This window comes from Pundamilia nyererei, unplaced genomic scaffold, assembly GCF_000239375.1.
Source record: "Pundamilia nyererei isolate P.nyererei 1_Seehausen unplaced genomic scaffold, PunNye1.0 scaffold00157, whole genome shotgun sequence".
Taxonomy (NCBI): domain Eukaryota; kingdom Metazoa; phylum Chordata; class Actinopteri; order Cichliformes; family Cichlidae; genus Pundamilia; species Pundamilia nyererei.
The window spans coordinates 494,846-520,316 of NW_005187558.1; the positions used below are offsets into that span (position 1 = coordinate 494,846).

Consider the following 25,471-nt stretch of genomic DNA (forward strand, 5'->3'; position numbering starts at 1 on the left):
CGTCTCACTTTCCTGATCACAGTCTGCAGTAAATCTGCCGCAGATGTGACAAATATTGGAAGTAAATCCACAGGTGTTGTAGTCCTGTAGTTAAGAAGCTCTTCTCTGGTGTAAGAATATCCAGAGGAGTGCCCAGACACAGAAGTTATGCACAAAAACAAAACAGAAGTAACGCACTGAAGCACCAGGGCGACCATACGCGGCGCCATCTTGCTTACCAACATACACAGTTTTAAGGTGCTTTTGAATCCACTGAAAGAGTTAATAAAAGGTAGAAACACATTCACAGTTTTGCTGCTTGGACCTCACAAGTAAAATCATAAAATCATTGCTTTTAATGTATTTAAAAGTTGGCTTTGACTTTTTTTTTTTCTAGGTCTTCCAGAAAGGAAGGGTGTGTGTGTGTGTGTGTGTGTGTGTGTGTGTGTGTGTGTGTGTGTGTGTGTGTTTTAACCAGCATTACATTTCAATAAAGCCAAGCCCAAGTGTTGAGGGAAATTTTTGGAAGTTGTGCAAATTAGTTTTATAAAAAGCTGCAAAAAATCCAGAACCAGTGTTAAATTCAACTTTTAGAAACATGTAGCCATCCTGTTTGTAATGCAGGTTCTAACAGTGCTCTGCTTGCCTGATGTATAATCTTACTCTAACATTTATCTCTTTCTGTTCTTGTTAGTGTTTTCTATTCTCGTTTTCTTTCCTCCTCCCTTTCATTTCATCCATGCACAGAATGAGAAACTTTGTGCAGTTTTATGCCTCATGTGTACGCTCTCTCCTGTCCTAGCCTGCCCTCTCTATTATTAGTTTACATTTTCTTATTCAGCATGAAACAATGAAATCAAATTACATCATTGCTGGTCGCTACATATTCAGTTATTATGTGTGTGTGTATGTGTACGTGTACACAGATCACCATCCATAGCTACACAGTCACACGCACCACAAATACCCTTGGGAACAACTGTACACAGAGGAATTTAAACCAGAAAAAACAATAAGTGACAAACCTGTTTATATAAGGTGCTTTACACACAAACACACAAGTCACAGCCTATTAATGTTGCATCCTGTCATGTAAAGCTGAAGATGATGTTTTACTGGCTGCAACTCTTACTTCAGAGCATATGAACAGCCTGAAGCTCTGCTGTGTTTCTCTAGACCAAAAGATATTTAAATTGATTATATACCATATTAGCACATTTATATGGTTGTTATGAAGATGAAAAATTTAAAACCTGCCATTAAAAAAGTTTATTTCTTTTGCATTCCTGTTAAATTTTTATTAGGTTCCTATTAAACTTGACACAGGTCCTTTAAAAAGTCTGAAATACACTTGCATTTAAAAGACTTAAAATAGTATCAAACTTTCTTAAAGTTAGTTTGCATGGTTTCTAATTTTAAGTAAAAGTGCAACATGACTGATTAACACTTTAGTTTAACAGTGACAAAAGTAATGTAACCTTGTAGCTTTTAAAAAGGTTGCAAAATAATAATTGAAAATGAAAATGTTTTTTCTGGCATGTTGTATCTTTAAACCCTTCTTTACTTCAGTGTAACCGCATCAGTAATCTCCATGAACCCATGTACTCTCTCCCTGTCTTATGGAGTGCAGCTAGCGAGAGCTCCAAGGATGAGTGGAGTCATTTGCTTACGTTTATTGCAGCTGCTGGTATTATGCATGCCTTCACAGTCTGGTTGTGCTTGACTGTGTTTTTGCCTCAAGTAGTAAAATAAGTTGTTTTCACCTTTAGAAGAAACTGTTTTCTTACGTATTATGTTGGAGATAGTTTAAGTAGCTTCCTTTTTAAATACTAAATCCTTAACAGAGGCTGAAATGTGGCTCGTGCTCTCACATGTTCCTGGGAGTTTCGTCTTGCGTGCACAGCGTGGAATTAAAATGTGTGGCATTTATCTGTGATATCACAACATGATACTTTTATGTCATGCTTAATTTAATCTGGTGTTGCCATTGATGATATGATGTGGTGCAGTCCTGGTCATGACAAATGTGTTTATTGTCTTTTTTTCGCATTGTTAAAAGCAACAGTAGGGAAATGGTTAGCATATGTCTTGGTTATACAAATTCCTTGATAGATCCAAGATAAGAAACATTAGAGGAAACCATGATGATGATAAGAATGAAGGCCTGGCTAGCCTTGTTGGGCTCTGATAATGTGAATAAGGCAGATATCTGAAAATCCTTGCCCTAAAACTGACACGTAAATCCTTATTCAAACTGTCCATCCATCATTGGTTTAAGTTGAAACCTAACCCTTTGCCACCATGACCAAGTGTCATTTCTTTGTTCTTGTTTGTTCTTGTTTTCTTCAGTGGGGTCGGCCGTAACTGGGGTTGGGCGTCAGCAGGCAGTAGCATCCTGGCTGAGTTTGGGACCCTCCACATGGAGTTTGTTCACCTCACTTACCTGACAGGAAACCCAGCCTACTATCAGAAGGTAATAGTATGAATGTACACTATATGTCCTAATTTTCATGCTGGCGTGCTGATTTGTTATTTAACTGCGGATAACGGTCTAGAAAATGCCAACAGTTTTTTGAGAAAAAAAATATAGCCTTTTATCTTAAATAAGAGAAAGCACATTCAAAATAGAAGTGCTGAAATATTTAGATTAAAAAGGAGAACATTTCCTGTTTGGATTAAAACCGATCCAACTGGTGTTCCTCTCAGGTGATGCACATCCGAAAGCTACTAGCCAAAATGGACCGACCCAACGGGCTCTACCCAAACTACCTGAACCCCCGGACAGGCCGCTGGGGCCAGCGTAAGTACATGTATTTGTGTTGACATTATCGCATAGCTCCAGGGCTCTCATTAAAGCATTGTAGTTGTTAGCATTAATTTATGACTTTTTTGATGTTTTACTTTTTCATGATTAGACATTAGCTTAAATCCTGCATTTGCTGAACTGTTCATACATTTCAGTGTTCCATTTGTTGGGGTGAAATGGCTTTTCCAGTGTTGTAATGAAGCATTTCTTTTAAGCATTAAATATGATTTAATGCTCGAGTTCCTGCATTGCTGCATTTGGGAAGTGTCGATGTTCTTGTGAGCTTGAAATGATCATGGAATCAGGAGAGCAATGAAGAGAATGAGAACAGATTATCACTAAGTGAAGAAAAGATGAAAAGCATAATGGATCTTGTTTAATGAGAACAAATTGAATGGAGTAGAAGAAAATGGAATAAGGGGAATGTAGTATTCCCAGTATATCGATTACACTCGGCAGTCAGCCAGCGGAAATGAAGAACTCTTGAAGTAAAGTTAGGCATGCAGTGGCAAACTATTCTTTCTCTGAAAGCAGTCATTTCTTTAATTATATCTCTGCTGAAAAAATGATCTGCAGAGACAGCAAGCATTAGTCAGGGGTACATCAAGTTTTGAATTATACATTGGAAAACACAAATAATAATAGAAAGAATGATTGCTGTTGTATTGAGGCAAGGTAAATGCTAACTCAAATGTGGGTTTGGACACAAAGTGCGTCACTGGACCGTTTTCTGTTGCTTTTTTTCTTTAAGCAGTAAGGAGAAGTGTCTTTTATCTGGACAGAAGGCCAACAGAGTGTTGTAGTAAATGAAACTTTTGTATATAATATAATCAGTAACTCTGCAGATCGTAAATGTAATGCTGGTTAAAACACACACACACACACACACACACACACACACACACACACACACACACACACACACACACACACCTTTTCATATCTTAGTGAGGACATCTCATTGACATAACGCTTTCCCTAGCCTAATCCTAATCCTCAGCCTAAACCCAACTTTAACCCTGACACTAAAACAACATTTGGTCCCCACAAGTATAGTAGTGTGCAAATTTTCTGCCCTCACAAAGATGTCTAAACATATACACACCCACACACACACAGAGCCCTGAATGTATGCTTGTTGACCCCTAACAGTACTTAAGAGTATTTCAGTTTATTGTCCAATCTTTCATAGGGGCTACTAAATATTTCTCTTTCTTTATTTATCTGTTCATTCATTTTTTTAAGCATGTCTTTCACATCAGAGACTTAGATGCTAGTTGACTGATATGTAGTTATATATGGGTCTGGTGTTTGTTATCTAGGAATTCCAACAGAATATTAAAGCATTGTAGTTTTTTAAAATATACCCTTTCAGTGTGCACACTTTTTTTATGGAGCACCATAGTTTTTGCCTGAAGATCAGATATGACAATCTGCTTGGGGTTTGCTCTTTAGTTCAGTGAGAGGAAATGAAAAGATGAAATCTGTTTCAAATTGAATATATAGTGTTTGAGGGTTTTTTGTCCTAGGTATAGTTGCCATGGTAAGAGAGTGCCATATTCAGCCTGTTCAGTTTTACAGCACCCAAAGTAAGATGGAGAAACTGGGGGGAAAAGAGAAACAGATGAGGTGATGGTGCCACTCTTAAGTCTCCATTTTATTAGTTTTACTTGACAAAACAAATGAAGAGCACTCAGGGACAGATAGATAAATGGAGAGGCTCATTAATGGATGGATAGGTGGCTTGGCAGTCAGACTGATGCACTTGTAAGTGCACAGACTATGAGCCAAAAGCAGGGAGAAATAAATGGTTTGAAGATGGAGGGTGGGCAGATTGATTGATGGATGAATGAATGCATTAACAGATGGATAGTCAACTGGCAAGCTGGAGGACTAGGCAGGTGATGATGGATGTTTTATGTTTGCTTATGTGCATGCATGAGTCAGGAAATGAGCCTTTCTTTACCTTCCTGCGAAATAAAATGTTTAAAATAACAACTTTTTCTGCGCATGTGTATTTCTGTGCCTTCAGTGTAGATCAGTCTGCATATATGAGCAGAGTTTGTTTCCTGCTCACACTTGCATGCTGCTCCTTGAGTGTCTGCATCGTGATTTTTATGGCCAGGCCACATTAATTTGCTGCTATTTGACCTTGTTGCCTTAGCAGTGTTATTGATTATAGGGAGTTATGTGAGAGCAGTGTAATTAATATGAAACTTCAGGTAGATCAAAGTAGTTTTGAGCAGCAACATCCTTGAATGGTGTTTTTTTTTTTTCTTTGTTGCAAAGTAATAATAATAATAATAATAATAGTAGTAATAATAATGATGATGATGAAACATTTTATTTATAGATGCTTTTAAGACCGTCATGGTCAACTTACAATAGTACAAACATCAGCAACAATACAATATAATAGAATATAGGAAATTAAATTTTAAAAGTATGAGTGATTTCACTGTATTTTCACTTCAGTCATCATTTTCCATGAAGCTATAAAATGTTGCTGTCCAGTCATCTATAGCAGGAATTTGAAACCTTTTGGGACTGAGGAGCACTTGCAGGAAAGAAAACTTTCCAATGACCTCCTCATAATCCTAACAGGGATTTAGCTGGCTGCGGCTTAGTGTCACTTCATAATGTAACTGAAATATTTTCATGTCTCACCTGATATCTAGCTGGCTAATAAGCCACGCTATGTAACAGCAGGCTCAGCGAACCGTGAGGGGAAGTGAGCAAAGTCGTTATAACATGATATAATGTGTTACCGTCATACCAGGGTTTCTATTGGCCCAGACAATGTGTAGGAGGGACTGATAGACAAACTAAGCATATTTTATTGGTCTTAGCAGTTTTCTAATTGTATCAATGTTAATCCAATTTCCCCTCGTGGGACAATTAAGTATTGAATTAATTAAATGCACTTTAAAATGCACAGTTCAGTTTTATGATTTATAGCATATTATTGGCGAGGCTTAGCTATGGCTCAGAAACTCTTAAACATAATCGATCTTTAATGATCACTGTTACAATAAAATTACTGTCACTTTCAAACTTTGGAAGCAAACACTTATTGTTTATTAAATGTGTATTTATTGATAGGTACAACAAAGGCAAAATTTGCCTCTAGTTAATTAAGTTAAACTGATTATTATCCAGTCTTCTGTTTTGGAGCGAGTGTGTAACTCTTTTCTTTACAGCAGTGGGGTTTTTTTTTTTTAAACCTATTGAATTATGTTTAAGGTTAAATTAAAGTAAATTGCCATAAAGTTAAATATGGTTGTTCTTTGTGTAATTTAGAAGACCTGTAAGATAAACAGAACACGGTGACAGAAAATGTCAAATCGAGACGAGATACATTTGTTTAAATTCATTACGAGGATGAGCTTTTCAGAACAGAGAGGCAGTGAGGCTGTCTCTCTCTCTCTTTAGTACCGTATCAGCAAACAAACCTAACAGAGACCATGAGTTAAAATCTGTGCAGCTGCAGGGTTTTCTTACCGTATTAACTTCTGTGACAAGTAGACAACCACTATTTGGAGGCTCTGTTATCTTCCTAAAAAGCTTAATTGGTTTGTACTTATTTCAGGGTGAAACTAACTGTAACAGACAGGATGAAAAACAGCTTTCTTTTCTGTGATGGGGGTTTATTTGCAATAACTCTATGTTTGAATTATGAATACTGCCAATGTTGGCATTGGATGAGACCGTTTGAAGATTGGAAGTGTGTGTTGACAGCATGTGCAGCGTTGCCCCGTGTATGTTAATGTGTAGGTGTGTAGACAGTAGTTAAGCCAGACTAATGAGGAATGAGTCTGAGCTCCCCTTTCTTAATGAGATCCAGCTGTGACTGACAGTGTTATTACCACACACTGTTCTGTCTTAGCGTAACACAGTGCTACCTGTCTACACACAGCACCCACTCCCTCTTTGGAACCCCGCAGTGACTCTTCTTTGCTCCTGTGTGTATACAGTCCTTGTCTTTCATCTCTAGATGTTCATGTATCAGAGTTAAATATAGCCTAGCCAGAATAGTGTTTTACATAGGTTCAGTATCTACAGGCTGTACACACTGCTACAGGTAAAAGTTTATTATTCAGTCCTTACTCTTTTCTCCCAGAGGATGGAGTGTAGGCAAGAAACAACCTGAAGATTAAGAGAACTGCCTTTACACCTATAAAGATTTTTTTTACCAACAGTATCTGTGTCTTTCTGCAGCTTGATGAAAGTTTTAAAACTCTTTTATTACTTATTTTGGCTGGCATTTTGCCAGACTGCTCTTTATTCGGAGCTCTTTATAAATTGTTTTTTAAAAAGTTATTATTTATGCAGTGTACAGCAGCTTGGATAAAGCAGCTATGTTGACTGCTTCTGCACTTGTTGCCAGTTTTTTTGCAACTTTTCTGGCTCGTGTACAAGACAATAACGTTCCCGTTCTCAATGATGTCATCTTGAATTGACATCAAGTCACTGAAAGAAGCCCAATTATGTTTTGTAATTTTTTTTCCCTTTCTCCTCCTTTCAATAGGACTAAATGTTGAGTGAAAACGTTTTATTCTTTGCCCAAATGGTTATTCATTGAATTTTTTAGAAAAATCGCCACCTCGATTTTGACTAATATATTCTTTATTTGATCGAAATAGTCTAGTCTATGAACAGGTTACCTCTTGCAAGAGTAGTTATATTGTATCAGCTTAATGTCTCTGTTACGTGAAAATGTTTACACACAATATAATGCTGGAAAACCTGTTTGGGATCATCCAGTTGTGTGGCTCCAGCACCATTGTTTCTGATGCTGTCACTACTGCTTAAAGAACTTGGAGCTGAGTGTATATCATGTAAACTGTGGTGCCGAGTCCAACAGTGTTCTAATGGAACTTTGCCGACTAGTTTGTGAACTGCATTTCTTTGAAGTCCATAACGTGGCCACAATTTATCCATCATTTTCAGTATAACTCGACCATATTTTATATACAGTTTATGTACAATTACAAAGAATTCCAGGGTGTACTGTGGTGTAATTTAAATCTGGCTCACAATTATAGACACAATCTGACATAACAAATCGATATACTTTATTTCACCTTCTTAAAAATACAGAGGAGTCTCTCACGATGCTGAATGGGGGGTGTACCTCTGTGCTGCTTTGCAGGAGTAGCACGTGGAGTGGGTCAAAAACTCGCTCCGGTGGGTAGTTTGTGGTAAATCTGTAACACAGGTGTCCTAAGGTGAGCTAAGGAGGACAGAACCCTCTGGGGAGGAGAAGGGTAAACACTTGCTTGGTCTTGATTTTCAGACTGTGAGAGGTTTCTTCCTGTTAAAAGGGAGTTTTTCCTTCCCACTCTCGCCAAGTGCTTGCTCAAAGAGGGGGCTATTTGATTGTTGGGGTTTTCTGTATTATTGTAGGGTCTGCCTGACAATATAAACCACCTTGAGGGGACTGTTATGATTTGGCGCTCCATAATTTAAAAAAATTAATTGAATTAAATTGAAATGGTAAAGAAGACATTAAAGGATGCTAAATTAAAGAGTGCACTAACAGCCTGCACGATAAGTGAGCACTCTGTGTTCAATAAAGTCATGAAAAGTACAACAGTTTCCAGACAACAGTGTGTAATTGTGAAATAAACAATGATCAGTCACTCTGTATGAGAAATTAGTACAGAAATCCTGGTGATCCTAAAGAGTTCCCACTTTTCATTTTGCTGTGTATGCAAAGACAGTTGTTCGTTTTTAAAAACTGCAATAACAATATGTCAGTCTCTGCTGGTTCGGGTCCTTCACATAAAATCATTATACTGTCTCTTTTGATAAGATGCAAAGATGTTGTGTTTTCCAGGCAGCCTGTGTCCTTGACCTCTGCTTTGAAACAGAACGTGTGTGAAGCTTTGTGAAGGCGTCTTTTTACACATGCGTCTTTGTCTGTGTGTTTGAAGCTGCCACCTCAGCAGACCCTGCCTTTGATTGACAGGTGCTCTCTGCATGACCCAGATGCTTTGATTGACAGAAAATAATGGAGACAGGAGCTTAGGGAGTATATGTGGGTGGATGCTAAGTTAAAACTGTGAGAGGTGACAGTAAAACAGAGTATGAGTAAAGAGTTGTAATAAAACTACCAAAACAGAAAAAGACTGTAGGAGCTTGGCATGTTTTCATTTGTACAACGCTTTTCCAAGAAAATTAATTTCATAATAAATGATATTTTTGTTTTTTTCCCCTTGAAAGTAGATAAGTAGATGGTAATTTATTTGATACCATACCTCAGGGTCAAGGTCAAGTTTTCTGAAAATATTAAGTTATGGATTAACTTGCTTAATCTCTCCCCAGAGCTGCTTGATTCAGCTGATTGTTGTGTTTGTAGCATGTCAAATATGTGTTACCAACAAGGAAATGGAAATGCATCTGGTGAAGAAACTATGCAACATCACCAAAAACCTGCAATCTGCAAATATTTAATAACGAATGATATATCAGTCGGGTTCTAATTACAGCAGATGAAAAGGTTTGGCTCGTCATTCACCAAACTTCCGAACAGCTCAGCTCTTTATTTAGAGTCTTAAAAACAAAAAAAGTGTAAGAAAAACAATAGTTGCTCCTAGGACAGTGAGACCGATGTTTTCATGAAGATATCACATGTCAATTATCTCAAACGCACACACAGTGAGTTAAATGAATTGACCTTGGCACACACTGTATGTTTCTGGGTAGTGCCTAGTTTTGTTTGGGGTTTTTTTTTTTCCAGACAGCCTAACCCTCCAAATATCAAAGTAATTCAAATAGTCACAAAATTTAAAAAGTGGAAAACGTGATAATTAGACAATAATTATTTAGTGATTAATAATTAACAGTGAAATAGCAGTTAATTGAGAAGTCCTATATTTGCAGAATCTGGCAATTTCCATCATTTGTCCACATAGTTTGTTAAAGCTATCAGTAGTTTAGGATTCATCAATAACCACATTTTTTAAAAAGGGGGTCTTTGCATTAAAAAAGAAAAGAGAGGACTTGTTTCAACCATCTCAAATGCCTCTTTTCTAAGCAAAATACCACAAATACATCGATCGTTTACTTTATCTGAGGTTCATTTTCCTAAAGGTCAGACATGCTGTTTGTTATGCCCCCAAACAAGAACGCTAGAACATAAAGTGGACTTGCTTGTAATGTGAGTCCACTTTGTTTCCCCTGGCTCCAGTCTCCATTTTGCACCCTGTCATGTACGTTAGAGTGCCCAGACTCTTTGGGGGATCAGAGTAGTTGTCATCTAACCCTCCAAATGATCCTCCACGCTCTGACTACCTCACTGTGCTCATTTTTAAGTAGTTTCATAGACACAGGCTCTCAGCTGTTTGCTGTCATTTTTGTGTAAATACTGACTCAAGCACACACGTGTGAAATCCAGACAAAAACTCATGCGTCAGCCCACACTGGCCTCGGCAATGTCTTCAAGGTTGTTTGTGAGATTTGCGCACTCTTTGGGACTAAAGATGAATAATTCATTGCTTAGATTGCTTTTTCATCTTCCTTGTTCCCCGTCTTTTGTGCATCCCTCCATTTACCTGCGGGCATGTTAATCACATAAAGAAAAGAATCTCCTTGATGATGAGACAAAAAGCATCTGCTCTAATATCAGCTATGATTACACAGAGCTAAAGGATGAGGAATATTCTAGTTTTTCCCCGAGTGAAGGCAGAGCTGAATAAACATTTCATCTGTGCAAAAGTGGTTGAGGCACCAATTCATTTGCAGTATTATCACTCACAAAACCAAATGTAAAAAAGATCAGTATATATGGGATCATTTACAGTCATTCAAGCCCTGTGGGGTTTTTTTAAGTAATATTTTGTGGGTCAGTAAAATTGCCTTTGAAACTGACCAAAGTGCCATCAGAGTGGGCCCTGAGTGCTCTCAGGGGTTATTTTCTTATTGCGATCCCAGACTGCCAGATTCTGGCATCCTATTTTCATTTTGTGGTGTCCTGCAAATTAGGGCAGACATGAAAGCTGTGTAAACTTTGACAAGGACGATTGGGGACACTGAAATGTGAGCGCACACATCAGGGAGAGGGTAAACAAAATGGGACGAGAGAGGATGCACGCTGCTGATATATTGTGGATGTAGAGAAGAAAAATGCCCAAGGTTTTGATTTAAAAAAAAAAATGCTTTTGATGCCATATGCTACACTCTGCCAAGGACTTTGAGGCAAAGTCAAAAAATAAATAATTCACTTTGGCTTTCTCATTTGTTTGGCTCTTGCTGCTTTTCCTCTTTCGCTCACGCGGTGACACTTGGAGCTTTCTTTGTGTCTCTCTCTCTGCAGATCACACGTCTGTTGGAGGACTCGGGGACAGTTTTTATGAGTACCTGCTGAAGGCTTGGCTCATGTCAGACAAGACTGACACAGAGGCTCGCAAGACCTACGATGACGCCATCGAGGTACAGCGTAGTGACCTATGCTGCAAAGTTAAAATACAGATTGTTTTCTTTTATGAAGAATCGTATACTGCATGCAGATGAGTCAGAGCTGTAACTGGAAATGTCAGCAGTTATTCTTTTTTAATAACCACAGAGTCCCCGCTGACCAGCTTCAGTATCCACCTTTGCAAAGGGAAGACATTGCTTTGTTTTCAAGTAAACTAGGAGTGGATTTAGTAGAAAGCAGATGTTAATGAAGCTGTCTACTCATCATTAAGAGTGTCAGAGACTGAGCAGAGCAGATGCTGCGGAGCAAAGGGTGAAGGATGTGGCTGGATTTCAAATGTGACCGTCACTGCTGCTTTAGTTTTCTTCTGTTTGACCCTCCACACCCTCAAGCAGTTGCCCTCAGTGTCAATGCCCCATTCAAACGGTGTAACCTTTTTCTGTCCACATACCAGTATTAATATTGTAATTCCTGTTTCCCACCTTATCTTGTTAAACACACTCATACACAGGCACGTTGTTACTGAAAACAAGCTGCTATATTCTACTTTTCTGGGTCTTCATCTTCTCTGAAATGTTGACACTTCCCATTAGAGCCTTTGCTGTTTCCACAATTGCACGCTCTCTCTTCCTGTAGGCCATCGAGCGCCACCTCGTACGCAAATCCAACGGTGGCCTAACATTCATTGGCGAGTGGAAGAATGGCCACTTGGAGAGGAAGATGGGCCACCTGGCCTGCTTCGCCGGAGGCATGTTTGCACTGGGCGCCGATGGCTCACCTGACGACAAGGCCGGACACTATTTGCAGCTAGGAGCCGAGATCGCGCACACCTGCCACGAATCCTATGACAGGACAGGTGAGGAAGCAGTGGAGTGCTGCATACACAAACACAATATACACAAACACAATATACACAAGCATACAGGCTAGAGAAAAGTGATCACTGTGACTGTCTTTTTTTTTATGACTTTCTAATATCCTAAACATTTAATGTTGGTGTGGATCAGATGCTGACAGGTAGTGTTAAATAGTCTTAACTATATACGTTAGGAAAATGTTGAATGGGTGTCGTTATCCTCTACAGTAGATGTCAGAGGACACAGTCAGTTTCCCTCTTAGCACAGCCTGGTAGTGCTAGCATCACTGTCACTTGTCTCAAAGCTCCAGTTCTCCTGTAAACTCAGGCTAGCAGCATTAGCATTCAGGTCACCCACTGGAGGCAGGACTATAGCTCGGAAAATCACCCACTCCTGCTAGCAGATTGACAATTTCCATTTGACTTGATCCAATCGTTATTTATGGTTTAAGCAACTAATTTACAAATCGTTTAAAATATTTACATACGTTCTGTATTTTAAGATCCAGTTACTCAAATGTTTTATATACACTGATACATTTTACACATAAAAAATAAATCTTATCAGCAGGCCCTGAGATTGCCCATGCAGTAAATCCATCTATAAAATCCTCCCAGTGACTCAACCAACAATTAATTCTGCTTGTCCTAATTGGAAACTATGCAGTTAGTAAAGTACCTGTTTTTCAGCTCTTTTTTTTTATTATTAATGCTTTATTTATTGCCATTTCCTGCGAGCATAATAAATATACTATTTACTTGACAGAGAGGAGAGGAGGGATTACCATGGCAACAAATGAAGATGGAGAAAGAGACAAAGAATAGAAAGGGAGAGAGTCAGAATTTGATAGCTGTGGTCAGGCTGTCTAAAGTTGGCCTGTTTCTTAATAAGCAGCCATTAATGGGAGCTATTAAATGTGTGTGTCAACACATACGTATGCATGTCAGTGTGTTTAATCCGTTCAGGGACAGTCCTGTCACTGTTTTGTCAGCCTCTGTAATTTTCCACTCAGGCTGTTAATGCCTATCACACTTCATTGGCAGAAAGCAGTGGTTGTAAAAAGAAGAAAAGCCTGTAAAATCAGTGGGTTGGGATGCTTTTTATTGCTTACACACAGGCACTATTTCATACTAAGACAAGCACGGAGCAAAAGATAATCTTTATCTCCTCTCTGTTCTTTTCAACCATTAATTATTTGATCACTCTTTTCCTTCCTCTCTCTGTTCTATCACATCCTTGATTCATTCCACTATTTTCTGGCTTTTTCTTCTTGTCCCTTTTGCCTCTTTTTCTTCTTCCAATATTACCTTCACTCCCTTCTCTTCTACCTCCTGGCCTTTCCTTTACATTTCACCTTTCTTTCTCTGTCTTAAGTGCTGAAGCTCGGCCCAGAGGCCTTCAAGTTCGATAGCGGCCTGGAGGCGGTGGCTGTTCGGCAGAATGAGAAGTACTACATCCTGCGGCCGGAGGTCATCGAGACCTACTGGTACATGTGGAGGTTCACCCATGACCCCAAGTACCGACAGTGGGGCTGGGAAGCAGTACAGGTAAAGAGATTAGACTTTGTATAAATCTTAGTCTTGATTATCATTTTGATTAGATTTTAATACCTGCAGGCAGTTTTTAAAGACTTACTGGAGAGGATGTGGAACAAAATGTTTTTGCATTTTTAAATTGAGGCTTATCCTTGAAACAGGAATTCAGTGAAAACGTGGAGTCCACATAGACACACAAACGTGCAAACAATTAGAAACGCTGTCCCTCAGGATTCATGCACGTGTTATTAATTTGAGAAGAGTCCTTTGTAGTGCATAGCGTGGTTCCTAATAAAAGACAACGGAAGACAAAATGAAACTCATTTTTTCTGTATCTGTTTGACTATACCAAAGATTTATGCAGCTTTCTCTTCCCGTTCTCATCTCAGGGGGACTAAATATTTTTGTTTTGTCAGCGTTTATTTTGCTCATGTCTCTGATAAGCACAAGGTGTCCTTTGGCACTGGTGCCTCACAGCACTGTTCACAGCTCTGTTGGATGCAGACAATTAACAGCCAACTTTTGAAAATTGCTTTCAAAGTTGGACAAGTGGTTGAGTAACAGGTTTCCCAGCCAGAGGACAGCTTGTCTCGTTAACTGTCTTATTTGGAGCTGGAGCTGCTTTTCTTTTTCTTCTTTCTTCTTGTTTTTCATTTGCTCATTCATTACTGTCACCTTGTTTTTCTAGTTTAGTTCTCACTAATTTGGTGTCCTGGTCAGTAAGATTAGACTCTATTCTAGGCTTACTGATGACTCAAGCACTTTATCTGTCTCACATCTCTGGCCAATTTAGAATCACCACTTAACTGATCATGGACTGTGGAAAGTTAAGCGGTGCTAACAACTGCACCACTGGGCCGTTTATCTTTACAGGAGCATTTTGGGTCATTTATATAACATCAGTCTAATCAAAACGTATTTCCATGTCACTTTATTGACCTGCCATTGTCAGCCCTGTTTGTTGTGGAGACGGTGGTTACTGAACAGGCCAATCACAATAGTTGCTGCGTCTGCGCAATTTGTAGTTACAGTTCAAGGGAGGTGACGTTGTAGGGTCTCAGATGGCTTGTGGTTGTGACATAGTTATGGTGTAGATTTCCCGCTGAAGCAAAAATCCCCAGTCAGGATGAGTGTTGTTACGCACAGTGCCATACTTAATGCTTTGCTAGCAACCGTAAATTCTGGTGAAACAAACTTGGTAAAAATTACTGGAAGTTACCAGAGAAGAGTCTTGTTTCTCCTTTTACTGGTGGGCTCGCCAATAATGACGTCATGTGAAAGCTAATTGATGAAAATGAAAATGGACAAGAAAAGGAGTTGGTGGGAAGATGCAAGTTTACCAGCAACCGGTGTGAGAAGAACCGTGAGTGTCAGTGGTTGAGGCAGGTGACTGCAAATACTCATGAAGCAAACGGTACTGTTTATCAAAGATGTTTCAAAGTTAGTTTTTAGTTAGGTTTGTTGAATTATTTTACGTTATTACGTTATTAACCAGATCTTTAATCTCAACTAAATGCTCCATTTTTCTCCAACTGTCTAGCTGTTCATTATGAACTAACAGTGCTCCCATTGCAGGGTTTTTTTTCTCCAGTTTTCTTTCTTTACTTAAATATTCTTTGCTTTGCGTCCATTAGAAAGTAAATAGCACATTGAAACAGTAAACAGAGCTTTTTTTTTTGCAGTAGAAACCATATTTAACATCGACTTTTGAGTCAGAAGGTCAGACTGTGCTTTAGTATTAGTAGTAATTTGCCTCTCATCTAAAAGCAGGTAACCGACAGAATAAATGCGTCTTTTCAAACCATTTTCACCATGCCTGTGCTTTTAACAGAGCATCATCAGCAACCTATGGTAGACTGTTCTTTTAAGCTTTAAATATGTGAAATGAAAGCAGTGCAGGTCTCACCAAACTTCAAAGAGCACAATGAAGGGATTTAAATTGACATCTTGCAATTTTTGTACTGGTGGGATGTTTTGATATGTTATTAGATCTTCTTCCTTTGGTGCTTCAATATGGAAATGTGAGAGAAATGAAAGTGCCTCTATACATTTCACCCCTCTGTTCCACTTCTTCTGACAGAGGATTAAAGAGTTCACCCGCTATACGGGACTCGGTGCGTCTTCTATGTACAAATCTCTATTGGCCTGCTTGTCATCTTCAGCTACTGCTTTTTTCCCTCTTTACTTTTCTCTTTTGTCCTGCCAATCTTCTTGTCACCTTTTCTTTGTTTTTCTGAGTGGGAGGAATTGTGTTCGAGCTCATGTTTCAGACAAATCTATTAGCAGGTGTGTTTATGAAGTGTGATTGTATTCAGTGTGTCTGACACTAAAGAGCTGGTGCTGAAAGGCTCATCTTTGCCTCTCTTTTAATAATGCATATACACCCTGCAATGCTAATAAATATGACAGCTTATTTACGTCGTACTGCCCTTGATCAAGAAGTTTTATTGATTCAAATATCCTGAAGTTTCAGTTAAGTTTTTGGTAACAGGTAAATAAACAGTTTAAACAGTGTTTTTGGTTAATTAGATTGTTTTGATTCGGTCTTGTGGTTGTGCCATATTTTAGATGAAAGGGGGGAAACTAAAAACAAGCATGTAACAACTTTCAGATATTGTGTATCTTGAACCGAATTTCCCAGAGGAACCCACCCGAGGGAATAATAAAGTTTTATCTTATCTTAAAAAGTAGTAGAGCTGAAGTGTTCCTTGCCAATGGCAGGCTGGCGATCAGTTGGGGTTAGATCTGGAAATTGTGAAGGCCAAAACATCATCATCCTCATCAAACCGCGACCCCCTCAAACTCTCTGGAGAAGACCATTGTTGTCCTGGAAGAGACCACTCCCACAAGATGGAAATGTGTCATCTTAAGATAAAAGTGATCACTCTGAACAAACTTGTGTTGATTTGCTGTGACCCTTCCCACTAATGGGTTAAGTGAGTGTCAGACATTAAGTGGGGAGAAACAGAACAACTGGGGGAACAACATTATTACTCCTAATATGGTTTGTCTGAGAAGTGCACAGACCTGACAAAAAACAGTTATTTCCAAGGACAAACTATCCTAACTCAAGATGAGCTGTGCAAAATGTGCAGTGCAGTGGAGAATGCTTGAGCCTTTATGTAAGAAAGGCCACACAGCCACTCCAAAAACATGTGGCCCAGTGTAGTAAAGCCAGGAAAGACTCAGCTGCACATCTACACTTAAAAGAGAAAGGACATGAAAACCGATGACAGAGGGGTAAAGGAGACATCTTTGTCCAGTGTAAACGACCATCAGTGAACAGTGTTGTGGTACGTATGACACCAATTAGCAGCCACTATTGCCCAGTCTTGTGACTCCTTCCAAAGCAATTGAACCTCCCTTTACACTTTGACCCATGTGACCTTACTGACTGACACGATGACAGCATATGTCACTGACTCTCAGCACTACCTCCAAGGTGACAACCCCACTTGGGATTAAAGACCTGGGATTGCCCATCAGCTGCCAGAACAGAAGAAGAGGTAAAACATCTTTTTGAATCTGAAAAAGAAGAAGAATCAAGTACTTAACATCACCGTGACCTGGATGATTGAGAACCTGCACGGATAAGTGGACATGCAGCAAAAGAGAGCTGCCACCCCCTTTCTTTGTGTAGTGGTCAAGGATTTTCTCTGTATGTGGAACAAAATACTTTTACTTTGACAGATTTAAGCCTAATCATGAATGGTGATGTTTAGCAAGTGTTTTTAAACTATGTGTTGACTTTCTGCATGAAGTTTTTATGTTCTAAATTGCTCATTTTTATACGGTGTTGTGTTTTATACGTTGTTTTGGTTGTCATATATTTTGCCCTTAGAGGCATCAGAAGTGTAATGAACTCTAAATATTATACACAGGCATTAACTTAGGCAACCAGCGCACATAGTGAGAGAGTCCTCAGTTTCTTTTCTGTTTGCATACTGAAACTCTTCCACTCTGTGTCAGCCCCATTCACTCAACCATACTTATCTGTTATTTCATGCTGCATGTTAATTGAGTATGTTAAATATGCACCTTCATAATAAACCTGAATCAATGCTTGTTAACAAAATACTGGAGTTTTCAGAACTACTTTCCACTCTCACTTTTCCTGTGTAAAAGCACCGCATGCTTAACACCTGTCTGGATTTTTTATGTAGGGTGGTTTAAGAGCCATCTTTTATATCTAGTTTCTTTTTCATTTCGTGCTGACTTTTTGAGTTTCCGTTTCTTAGGCTACGTCCACACTAGCCCGGTCTGAAAACGCTCCGCGTCCACATTATCGTTTCAGTCGTTTTCACAGAGTTGTGCGTCCACATTGAAACAACCAAAAACACTTACATTCCAGTACTGCGCATGCGTGAAACGCAAGCAGATTCGGCCTGCCTCATTCCTGTCTGCCCTTTATTTACTTTCCAGCCCTTTGAAACGTTGCAGCAAAATGTAGAGGAAAAGCAGTTTTTTAAATGGACTAACAATGAGGTGGAGTTGTTGCTGCGAGCAACACAAAAGTACAAAGTTGCAAAAGCGAGTGAGTTAAAGAATTTGAAGAAAAGCGACCTGGAGCATGTACAGACTGATATTAATCTTTAATAGGGCTGTCAAAATTGAAAGCAAACAAAACAACTGCTGTATAACGCCCTCCGCTATCTTAGTTTAATTGGTCACTTGACTGCATCACATGACTAAATTGTGTCATCGTTTTCAAAAAGTCTCCGTTTTCGCTGTCCACACTGCGACGCGAAAGCAGCGTTTTCAAATGTATGCGCTTTCGAGAGCCTTTTCAAAATGCTGCGTTCTCCTTGAGTGTCTCAGTGTGGACGGGAGGCCAAAACGGAGAGAGAACGATGCGTTTTCAAACGAAAACACACCAGTGTGGACGTAGCCTTAATATTTACACGTTGCCTGTATTTAACCATGTGTGTATCTTATTGCTTTTCTCACCTGTTTCTTTCTGACGTAACACCTCAGGCTTTCTCCTTCCTCACTCACCTTACTCTGTTCTTGTATTGCTCTCTTAACCCCAGCAACCACTCTTCACAAACACCTGTGTTCTTCTCTGCTTGTTGCCTTAAAGTTCAGCTCCTCCTTTCCTCTTGCTCTGTCTCTCGCTCACATGCACACACACACACACACACACACACACACACACCCGTACCCCAGCTGCATCCATCTGGTACACCAAACCTGCCTCTGTTTGTCACGCTTCCTCTATTCACAGCAGCTATTAACATTGGCTGGCTTTTACATGTGTATGCGTGTGTGTGTTTGTGCATGCGTGTGCATGCAGAGGTGAAGCCCAGCTGCTGTTATGTGCAGTGTGTCCTCACTTGGCGGTGGCAGGAACACTGCTCCGCCTTGCACTCCATTCCCTACAGGTAGACTTTTTATCGGATAATTTATATAGCACAGATGGTGGTGTGTGTGTGTGGGTGCGCGCGCATGTGTCTTTTATGTTTGTGGGTGCAGATACCCCTACCATTGTGTAAAATATGAAAGAAAATTTCCAGACCGTTGAGTTTTAGCTCAAGTGTTTATGTGACTTGTGTTAAAATGTGTCTTTTAAGTGCCTGGACCTAATCTATGATACACTCTGGTTGTTATTATTGTGTTCGTGTGCCACACTGGCTGTTGCAGGGCACTGCAGTGCAGATCAGGAAGGGCAAACGTTTGCCGGACGCAGCAGCCCGTGAAAATCTGGAATTATGGTCCAAACTGACAGTGAAACGGTCACTCGAGGACAGGATAGAGAAACGTGTGGGTGTAGGTGAGAGAGGGGGGAAAACTGAAAGACAAGGACAGATATCACACTTTGAATTCCATGCACTGTCTGTGTCAATAAGACATGAGCAGAAGCACCAATTACCAGTGTAGAGCGCGCAGGTAAGAATGGACGGTGTGTCGCCAGCTGGGTGATTGCTGCATTTCTAATGAGCTATTTCTGGTTTGTGTGTGCAGGCAGAGAAAGCACCTGCTCGCAAATGAGCCAAAACTGTTTGTAGTAGGGAATCATCCAGTTAAGCTGCCTGGAAAAGCATTGCGATACGTGGAATATGTGTTAGCCGCTGTTGTTTCGCGTCAATAGATGTGAATATTGAGAAGCAGGATTACAAAAGTGTGCTCTGTTTTCTAATCTGGATCACTTTGTTCGATAGAAGGAATGAAAAGGAATTGACTTGCTGAGCGTGCTTGCTGAATCCACAAAAACAGGACTCATTAATAGCCCTGCGCTCAAGAGATTGATTTATAAATGCATAACTTGTGTAAGTTGAGCGTGATTAGAATGGAAATCAGAATCTGGCGACAGTTTAAACTCAAAGCGTTGAGTGACTCAGCTGTCTGTGTGAGTCGCAGTGCACAATGCTCAGATGTCAGATCATTTAATAGACCCGGTTCTCCTGCTGCTGTCGGCCCGGCTGCTCTCCGTGTTTGTTGTTTTGCGCTTGTTGAAACACTGACACATCACATCGTTCACAGTTGAAGAATAAACCCTCGAAAGTGAGCAAACGGGGGATTTACATCCCAACCACCTACGATTGTGCTGTCATTTTGTCCTGAAAGAACCGTGTGTCTCGAAAAGAATCGTGCACAAGCAAAAAAGAGAACAAAGACATTTTTACCCCCCAAAAAAGAAAAAATATCTCCAGTTGAAACAGTAAATCTGCCTTCAGTAGAAATGTGCAGATGAAGGTGAAAAGAGCCTGATTAGAAGATTGTAAATACCCCTGTGGGATGGCCACGGGCTTTACTTCACCTTAAGAAAGCGTTTACTTTGTCATTGCACTCCAGCTCCCCACGGGTGAAGGATAACAGGAGCCAAATGAGTGTGTACCGTCATTATGAAACTGCTTTGTAAAAACAAAACACAAAAGTTGAATGAAGTATAAAGAACAGAAAGGCAGCAGTTGTGGTAATCTGTTTTTTCCTCACATTTTGTGCAGCCGCTGCTTCCTGTATGTCACCGCAGGACACTCTCTAATCTGTCACACGCAAAGAAATTAATTACACCATGCTTTTTATAAGCATATTAAAATTGTACTCCCCCCCCCACACCTTTCCTCCACTCTAATGCTTTCTCCTCATTTTGCTTTTCTGTCATGTAAACCTTCCCTCTACCATTTTCTCATTTCTGTCCACTTTTTTCCTCTTTGTTCTGCCTTCATTTGTTTTCTGTCTCCTCAACTTCCTTGTTTCTGCTCTACACTTCATCCTACAACTTGCCTTCCATCTCTTTCTCATTCCTCTTCTGTTCCCCCTTCTACCTCTCATCCTCCCCCCGTCTCCCCGTCTTCTCCAGGCCATTGATAAGTACTGCAGGGTGAGTGGAGGTTTCTCGGGGGTGAAGGACGTCTACTCATCCAATCCAACCTATGACGACGTGCAGCAGAGCTTCTTCCTGGCTGAGACACTCAAGTAAGTTTGTCTTAATGGATCGATCAATTGGCAGAAGCTATGAATAGTCAATATGCTTTTTAATTAATGATTCTTATAATTAATTCAGTGTGAGAAAAGTGTTTGCAGTTATTTTAAACTATCTGTTAAACAGAAGTGGAAGAAGATAAAAGCAGTCAGTTTCTAACCCGATGTTTGTTTGTTTATTTATTAAAGTTTGCCCTAACAGAGCACTCGTACATATTTGTAGATTAAGTATGTGGTCATTGTAGAAACATGTGGTAAGTGTTCATTCTCAGTTGCATCAACAGTCGCAATCACATTGAGTGAAGCTGCTGCAAAGTTTGCAGCATTTGTACAAACTCTTGTATTTGTGTTGCCTCAGAAATAGTTTGGTGCAGTGACTTGTCAATAACAATTTGCTGGCCAATGAGCATACCGTTAATAATGCTTCTTACTGATACTTTTAGTGCATCTGAAAAGTATTTGCATCACTTGTTCCACATTTGTCATGTAACGTCCTTATTCCAAAATGGATTCAATTCATTTTTCACCTCAAACTTCTACACAATATCCCATAATGACAGTGAAAAAGTTTGCTTGAAATTCTTGCAAACCTTTGCCCAATGTTTTATTGAACCACCTTTGGCACCAATTACAGCCTGAAGTCTTTTTGAGTATGATACACAAAGACAGGCTGTAATAAGCTTAACGCACCTATTTTTTGGCCAGTTTTGGGCTTTTTTGTTTTGGTTTTTTTGGCCCATTTTTTTTGGGGGAGGGGGCTATTTTCTCCCAGTCTTCTTTGCAGAACCCGTCAAGCTCCATCAGATTGGATGGGGAGCATCAATGCACAGCCATTTTTAGTTCCCCAAGAAGTTCAAGTCTGGGTTCTGGCTGGGCCACTCTGGGATATTCACAGAGTGCTCCTGATGCCACTCCTTTGTTATCTTGTCTGTGGGCTTAGGTCATTGTCCTGTTGGAAGATGAACCTTTGCCCCAGTCAGAGCGCTCTAGAGCAGGTTATCATCAAGGATTTGTTTGCACTCATCTTTCCCTCGACTTTGACTAATCTCTCAGTTCCTGCTGCTGAAAAACATCCCAGCATGATGCTGTCACCACCATGCGTCACTGTAGGGATGGTATTGGCCAGGTGATGGGCAGTGATGAGCGTTTGATCTTTGTTTCCTCAGACCAGACGATTTTGTTTCTCGTGGTCTGAATCTTTCAGGTGACTTTTGGCAAACTCCAGGGGGGCTGTCATGTGGCTTTTACTGAGGAGTGGCTTCTGTCTGGCCACTCTACCATGCAGCACAGATTGGTGTAGTCCTCAGAAATGACTGTCCTTCTGGAAGGTTCTCCTCGCTTCACAGAAAAATGCTGGAGCTTTGTTAGAGAAACCATCAGGTTATTGGTCAGCTCCCTGACTAAGGCCCATCTACCCTGATGGCTCAGATTAGTCAGGCGGCCAGCTCTAGGAAGAGTCCTGGTGCTTCTTCTACTTACAGATGATGGAGGCCGCTGTGCTCACTGGGACCTTCAATGCTGTTTTCTGCACCCTTCCTCAGATCTGTACCTCAATACAATCCTGTCTCAGAGGTCTACAGACAATTCCTTAGTTTGTGCTCTGATATGCACCTTTAGCTGTCGGACCTTACATGTATATAGACAGCTGTGTGCTTTTCCAAACAACGTCCACTCAACAGAATTTACCACAGGTGGACTCCAGTCAAGTTGTAGAAACACCTGATACACCTGAGCTCAATTTTCAGTTTTGTTGCCAATTCTGTGAATACTCATGTAAATGTTATTTAATTGTTTTTTAATTTAAAAAAAATTAAAAAAAAATCAAAAAAAAAAAATTTTCATCTTCTCAATAATGGGGATTTTTGTAGAATTTTGAAGTGAAAAATGAATTTTGGTGTGAGGCTGTAACATGAGAAAATGTGCAACAAGTGAGGCGCTGTGAATGCTTTCCAAATGCACTGCAGAGTGACCACTGAGGGCATGAACTCAACAGCAAAGTGTTTACAGAGGTCCAGGCAAATGGACACGTTCCCATAGACAGACGTCTTTTTGCAGCTACAGGTATTTATGCAGGTTAAAGGCACTAATTAGCTGGCTTCACTTTTCAGACTCAGAGGCTTCATCCAACTTTTGTTTACTGTCTATAGTATGGACAAGAGAGACTCGCTGTTTTTGTTTGTTTGTTTTGCTCGTACACAAAGAACCAGTCATTTCACCAGGTTATTGTTGTGATTTCTTTTCTCTGGGGACAGTGAACAGGTGTCAGGATATTTTTACAGCCATACAAATAAATAAAGTCAGCTAACGTGAAGGGAAGCTGCCATGGCTCTGTGGCACATCATGGTCACTGATGGATGAAGGGAGAAGAGGCTCTCACTGAAGGCTCCTACGCAGTGGGAGAACTGAATACTGATGTAGCTCTCTGGTTCCCTCTGCTGGCTGCTCTTTGAATGCCATCTCCTCCTGACAATGTTCAGTATTTATAACCTGATGTAATTCAGCTGTGACTGTCACTCAGACAGCCTGACAGGCCAAAGAAAATCATAAAACAAAGCAAGCTCAGTTTTACTGCCGGTCCTGTCAGCTCTCGTGTTTACACGAAGCTATTTATCAGCTCTTCATTTGCAAGTATAACGGGTTTAAAATTAACACCCACAAAGCATCAGATGCCAATAAAATCCGTCTTTGGTATTGAAGTCGTTAAAGGTCGCACGCCACACTGTCTGCTAACTCTCTGAGAGGATGACATTTGAATGGCTCAGTGTTATGCAGACTTTGGTGTCTGTCTCTTCTCAATCTTTGTCTCTGCTGGCTTCAAGCCAGTCGCGTCAAAGCAATACAGCAGTTAAGTGTCAGCTAAGGCTGCTGATTGGCTGCCAGTCACGCTGATCGTCACACATATCCAGCGTCTGAGTTTATGTCAAGAATTTAGGAGCTAAGAAGTGAACAAGCAAGTTGAAATCTTTAAAAAAAAATTAGATGAGAATTTAATTAATCTTAGATGTTAATGAAATTGAGAGCTTCTCAGTCACGGTGTAAACTGTGTTTAGGACGAGTTCCCGGCCTCCTGCAGTAAACTCTTATACTGCATATAGAGTTGTTCTGTGTATTTATTCAGGTTTCTCTCATGTGGAGCAGTTTGTGCTGTTCGGGTGTGACAATCATAATAATTGTTTTGGTTTTGTGGCTGTTTTTTGTCATGACAACAGATGTGAATCAACAGCTGTAAAAACACTAAATTAAACAGAGGTTTAGGATTTAAATTGTTGGTTTAAGCTGACACTTCCCACTTTGATATGACGAAGCTGTTGACATTATATTCACCTAACTCATGCAATTCTTTCTTCTTCCTCACCCCGTTACCCACCACCCCTCACACGTCCTTCCACTTACCCGCATCCTCTCTCTCAGGTATCTGTACCTGCTGTTCTCCAGCGATGACCTGTTGCCCTTGGAGAACTGGGTTTTCAACACGGAGGCTCACCCACTGCCAGTCCTCCACCTGGGAAACATCACCCTGCCCGGCAGCGAGCCCGCTCAGCGGTAAACGGGCTGGCACTTTTTTTGTGCACCACGGCACCAGGGGCCTGTTTGCCTGCCTACCCAGAAAAACCCACCCACGAACACCAGACAAACTTATAATTCAGACTCTCAACTGATTTCTAACTGAGACCATCAACCGGGGGGGTGGGGAGAGACCACTACAGAGCGAGAGGACCTGTTACTTTACTCGCTCTACTTCTATGTTTTACTCTTTGACTCTGTCGATCTGTCTTCTCTGCTCGAATCTTAAGGACGGTGGGTGTGCTGCTCAGCCTCGTGTTTGGCTTGAATCGACTCTTTTTACTGAAGGACAGAGCTCCAAACCAGAGGCGTGATTAGCTTTTTTTTGTTATCACTTTTAGTCTTTATTTGAAGAAACTCCAATGCAGACTCAAGCTGACACGCTGACAGCTGACTATGAAGGATTACAAAAACACTTTGACACTTAAACTGATGAAAGTGTCATGTTTTGTTTTGTTTTGTTTTGTTTTGTTTTGTTTTGTTTTGTTTTGTTTTGTTTTGTTTTGTTTTGTTTTGTTTTGTTTTGTTTCCAAGCAGACAGACTTCAGGACTTTACAGGGTCTGTTAACACAACCGTTTTTTTCTTTCTTTTCCTTTTTGGACAAATCAATATTGGGGACACAGGGTTGAATCACAGCCCTCAGCTTCTCCCACCAAAATCCACTTCCTGTTTAACCTCCATCGGATGAACTTCAACCTGGAACTGCTAGCAGATGGGCACATCATCAAAGCGAGGGCAGTTTGTGGCAGTGGTCACCGCCTCCTCTGATCCTCGGTTTTCAGAAAAACTGGCCATCATAAGTGGAAGAGTAATTAGACGGGGACTACAGGAGGCCTCCCCTTTTCTCACCACTCCACATGTGTCCTGATCCTCTTCCATGTAGAGACA

General features: G+C 40.3%; 1 protein-coding gene across 5 annotated transcripts in view; it reads left to right on the forward strand.

Annotated features, from left to right (window-relative positions):
• man1a2 (mannosidase, alpha, class 1A, member 2) overlaps nt 1-25,072 on the forward strand; it is a 138,078-nt gene extending 113,006 nt beyond the window's left edge. For all 5 annotated transcript variants that reach the window (XM_005745265.2, XM_005745268.2, XM_005745266.2 and 2 more), the window contains exons 8-14: nt 2,329-2,452; nt 2,686-2,779; nt 11,103-11,218; nt 11,841-12,060; nt 13,436-13,608; nt 20,897-21,012; nt 24,430-25,072. In XM_005745265.2, the coding sequence (XP_005745322.1) occupies nt 2,329-2,452; nt 2,686-2,779; nt 11,103-11,218; nt 11,841-12,060; nt 13,436-13,608; nt 20,897-21,012; nt 24,430-24,565 (979 nt within the window). In that variant the 3' untranslated portion in view covers nt 24,566-25,072. The remainder of the gene's footprint in view (nt 1-2,328; nt 2,453-2,685; nt 2,780-11,102; nt 11,219-11,840; nt 12,061-13,435; nt 13,609-20,896; nt 21,013-24,429) is intronic.
• The last annotated feature ends 399 nt before the right edge of the window (nt 25,073-25,471 follow it).